Below are 4631 nucleotides of genomic sequence, written 5' to 3'. Positions count from 1 at the left end.
TGGCACTTTCAGGAGAGCTCTACTGTTTGTTGTTTAACATGATATATTTTGATTATTTCTTCATATATACGTACATGCTCTTATAGGATTAGTCACACTAGGTTAAAACCACACTTTGTTAAAACCACACAAGCTGGTTGGTTGTGGAAACTTTTGTTGATCACTAAAGCTGTACATTTTTATTAAAGGACAGAGTCAGTAGGAGTCAGCAGTGAGAGTTTACTTATAGAGGTAAGTTTGTCGCAAATATTGAGTTTTGCGTATACATAAATAAACACATGCTGGACGTGCTTTTATGACAGAATCAGCAATAAAATATGTACTGTTCTTTTATTCATCTAACCACAGAAGAGTATGAACAGCTAGTCAAATGATACAAAAACACATATAATTTAAACAACACTTAGTTCTAATTCTGCCAATAATACATTTTTGGTATGATTCAATGAGGAAAAAAACATTTTAAGCTCATTAAAAAGATGAGGATATTTTTCAATTGACCAATCGCTGGTTTTAACTGGTTTGTGTCCAGAGTTCATAAAAAATGAAGATTAGTGAAATGACTTATTTACACATAAAAGAATGTATACAGTACATTTGTGTTCCTTATTAATTATTGGAACAACAGATGGAAAGTCGTCAGGTTGAATCAGACATAACCTTCTCATATCTTAAGTGCGAGACACACAAACAAAAGAGTATTTATGAGAACAAGGAGCGTCATTCCATTTTGACGCACTGCCAAAGTTGTGGGTACAGTGTTCCTTTCCTCCATGGTTGCTTGGCTCTCCTTTGTTCCAAAAGACAAAGTTGACTGCAGATCCATCAGACCACATCCATCTTCCTTCTTTGTGGATGTCACTGAGTCCGATCCAAGTGTTTCCCTGAGCAGGATCAAAGTTCCTGATCAGGGATTGGATGAAATTGTTTTCTTCCTGACTGTGGATAGCCACCAGGTTGGCCTTCTCTGACACACAGTAGAGCTCTGCATCAGCCCAGGTCATATGTGTGGAGATGTACTTGTAGCAGCGGCCGTTGAAGCTGTACCAGAACGGGGGACAGTTACCACGCTGTAGCATCAATGGACGGTCACCTGTAGGAGAAGCTGTCCCCAGAGCCAGACCAAACAAGAAGAGGAACAGGAAGAGCATGTTGGAATCTCTCTGTCACAGGAGCAGGATGAGAGGTTGATCTGTTAGTCGGAGCTGATCTGCGCTGTTGGAAGTGATCAAGAATGTTGCAGACAAGTGAATGGCTGCTTTCTTTTATATGCTTCAGAGAGGCTGTCTGCACTGTTGATGTGATATCATTGGTCAAAATCACAAACACAAGCAGTTGTACACACCTATACTGAACATAATTAAGTTCTGTTTAAAAGTGGGTCTTCATCTTTACTCTACAGTACATCTATGCTACATGACCCAATGTAACATTTGTCATTAAAAAAATGTATATATCTATATTATATAAAATACAAGATAAAAAATGATCATTATCAACTGGAACTAAAATGTCAATACACTAATGACACTGGGTGCATGATTACTGTTTAGTAAATAATCAACCAGGACTGTAAAAATGAAAACAAGGAAATCAAGATATTTATTATTGATCATTATTGATTTACAGCTTTTGAATTTATTGTATCAAAAAATGCTCAACAACACTATTGCAACACCGGTTAAAATAATGTAATCATTTTATTGTGGAACTGCACTTTTTTATTGCAATAACTTACAAAAGATGATAGCAGATTATATTACATTATTTATTAAACATTATAAGGTCATATATAAAATCAGTTTGTTCTGGTTATCTACCTGAGTCCAAGGTTCTTTGGCAGTCTGAGAAAAAAAAAACAGTTCCAGCTGTTTACAAATATAGTGATATGGTTCTATTATCCTTCTATAGTATTTCTATGGGATTAAGTTCATTTTCTAAAAATTCACTTTTTTCTGCTTTAACCATTTTTTGGTAGAGTGACTTGTGTGTTTGTAGTAGTATCTTATTTCATGACACACTTTCTGTTGAGCTCCAGTTCACAGACTGATACATTGACTTTTCCTGTAGAATTAGCTGGTAAAACTCAGAATGTATAGCTCCATCAATGATACGAACTGTCCTGGTCCAGAGGCAGCAAAGAAGGCCCAGACCATGACACTATCACCACCATGTTTTATAGACAGGGTGAGGTTCTTATGTTTGAATGCAGTGCTTGTTTATCACCAAATAAAGCACCTTTCATCCAAGCTGAAAAGTTTGATATTGGTCTCATCTGTCCACTCAACATTTCTCCAATCATCTTCTGGCTTATCCACGGGCAAAAGATTGATGTGCAGCAATGTTCTTTTCGGAGAGAAGTGGCTTTCTCTTCGTATCTCTGCCATGCACCATTGATGTTCAGTGTTCTCATGATGGTGGACTCATGAACATTGACTGTAGTCACTTTTAGTTTCCTAAACATTACCCTGGGGTGCTTTTTGACCTCCCAGACTATTACACGCCTGCTCGTGGTGTGATCTTTGTTGTTCAACCACACCACTGAAGGTCCTCAGAAATCTCCTTTGTTCGAGCGATGACACACTTCCACAAACCTGTGCTGTGAAGCTCAGACTCTGATAATAAAGACCCAGATTTCTCTTCTTATATAAGGCAGGGCCTCCCAGACTCACACTTGATTACCATCCCATTGATTGAAACATCTGACTCTAATTTCACCCTCAAATAAATTGATAATCCAAGAGGTTCACATACTTTGGTTACACACAGATACGTAACATTGGATAATTTCCCTCAATATGTAAACGAGAAAGTATAAGGTTTTTGTTACATTTGTTTAATTGATCTTTATCTAGTTTCAGGATTTGCATGGCAATCTGATAATATTTTAGATCATATATATATGCAGAAATAGAGCAAATTCAAAAGGGTTCAAACATATTCTAATGAAAAAGGTGTATGAGTAGTGAGTATAATCAACCAGGAAATGAAAACCACAGAGAAACAACAACTAATTACTGATTTACAGGCGTTGAACTTTGGCACTTTTGGAAAAGTGTTATTGTTTTTCAATATAATTATATCTTTATTGCATCAATGCTCAACAACATTACCACAGGTCAACCAATCATTAAACAGAGAAGGAAGGAAGGAATGAAGGAAGGAAGGAAAATGAGAGCAAGATAAGAACACATTGTACACATATTTATACAATATCTCACAGTTGCCATTGTCTACAGCCAAATCCACATACACTGTTCATTACAGAGAAACCCAGGAATCTAATGTGCCTTTTGCCCTTGGTATAAGTCACTTAGTCACCTTTTTTGATTAATCAGAGGGGTCCATAGATCCAAAGGTGCTGTCATAATACTGGGATGCCATTGAGTTTCAGTAATTTAGATATATAAATATTGCAAAAGGAAATATTTGTGGATTGAAATGCCTTCATGCCATGATTGTTAAAGGTAACTTTTGAATCATATGGGAAAAAGCAGTGTGAATATTCCTTTTGATAAATCACTGGAGTTACATAGATGAATATCCAATATTCATGAAAACAAAGGAAATCAGAGAAGTTTCTAACTCCCATTTTTATCAGTTGAGTTAACTAGGCTACTAGAATGGCCAACACTGGTGAAAATTAAGGTTAGAGCAATGAGTTTTGTTCAAAAACATTTTTAACTTTTTTTGTGGAGGCCGAATGCATTTCCATAGTCCTTAGCAACCATCTCAGATATCACAGAATACCTTGCATATAAATCACAAACAATGTGTGAATTAAAATGTCTTCATGCCATTATTATATTAAGAGTAAATGCAGTTTTGGCAATTGTATCTGTGGTACATTGTAGAATTAAATGGTAAAATGTTCAAAATATTCCTCTTAATTAAGCACTGGAGTGGACTGATGTGTGAATATAATTGAAAATAAAGGAAACTGTCAGCAACAAATTGCAATCACATTTATCTGCTTCCTTTGTGTCTGAATCCTGACTGTGGATATACACCAGGTTGGCATTCTGTGACACACAGTAGAGCTCTGCATCAGTCCAGGTCAGATGTGTGGTGATGTACTTGTAGCAGCGGCCGTTGAAGCTGTACCAGAACTTGGGACAGCCACCATGCTGTAGCTTTATTTCCTGGTCACCTGAAGGAGACTTGGCACCCAGAGCCAGACCAAACAAGAAGAGGAACAAGAGCATGTTGATTCCTATCTGTCACAGGAGTAGGATGAGGTGTTGATGTGTTAATTGAAGCTGATCTGCAAGTGTTATAGAGCTGAAAGCTGGAAGGCTGCCTTCTTTTGGAGAAACTACACTGCTGGCATGAATATCATTGGTCAAATGCACTTCGTTGCTCAAACACAATCAGTCACTACATCACAGTATCTGAACAAAACCAAACAAAAGATCACCAGCTCACCAGGAGATGTCACATAAAACCTATAATTTAATAATTTTCAGTAAAATTTTGACATAGTAAAACGCAGCTTTAGAAAAGACATGTGGCTTCAGCTGTCAGAAGGTTGGGGGGACACGAGGGGAAACGTATTGCTTTGTGTTTGACTTTTTTCTCATTTACAACAGATAAATACTACCAACATACCAAACATGGGCATATATTTACAC

At 36.9% G+C, this 4631-nt stretch overlaps 1 protein-coding gene across 1 annotated transcript; it reads right to left on the bottom strand.

Moving 5' to 3' along the window:
* Positions 1-292: 292 nt before the first annotated feature.
* On the bottom strand, positions 293-4205 carry LOC133996932 (lactose-binding lectin l-2-like). The gene is made up of 3 exons (XM_062436440.1): positions 4124-4205; positions 3620-3633; positions 293-1070 (listed from the first exon to the last, which is right to left on the bottom strand). Exons 1-3 carry the CDS (start codon positions 4203-4205, stop codon positions 672-674), a joined length of 495 nt encoding a protein of 164 aa, XP_062292424.1. The 3' UTR covers positions 293-671.
* Between the last annotated feature and the right edge of the window lie 426 nt (positions 4206-4631).

This window comes from Scomber scombrus, chromosome 16 (assembly GCF_963691925.1).
Source record: "Scomber scombrus chromosome 16, fScoSco1.1, whole genome shotgun sequence".
NCBI lineage: Eukaryota > Metazoa > Chordata > Actinopteri > Scombriformes > Scombridae > Scomber > Scomber scombrus.
The sequence above is the reverse complement of the archived record's forward strand: the minus strand, read 5'-3'. Positions and strand labels throughout refer to the sequence as shown.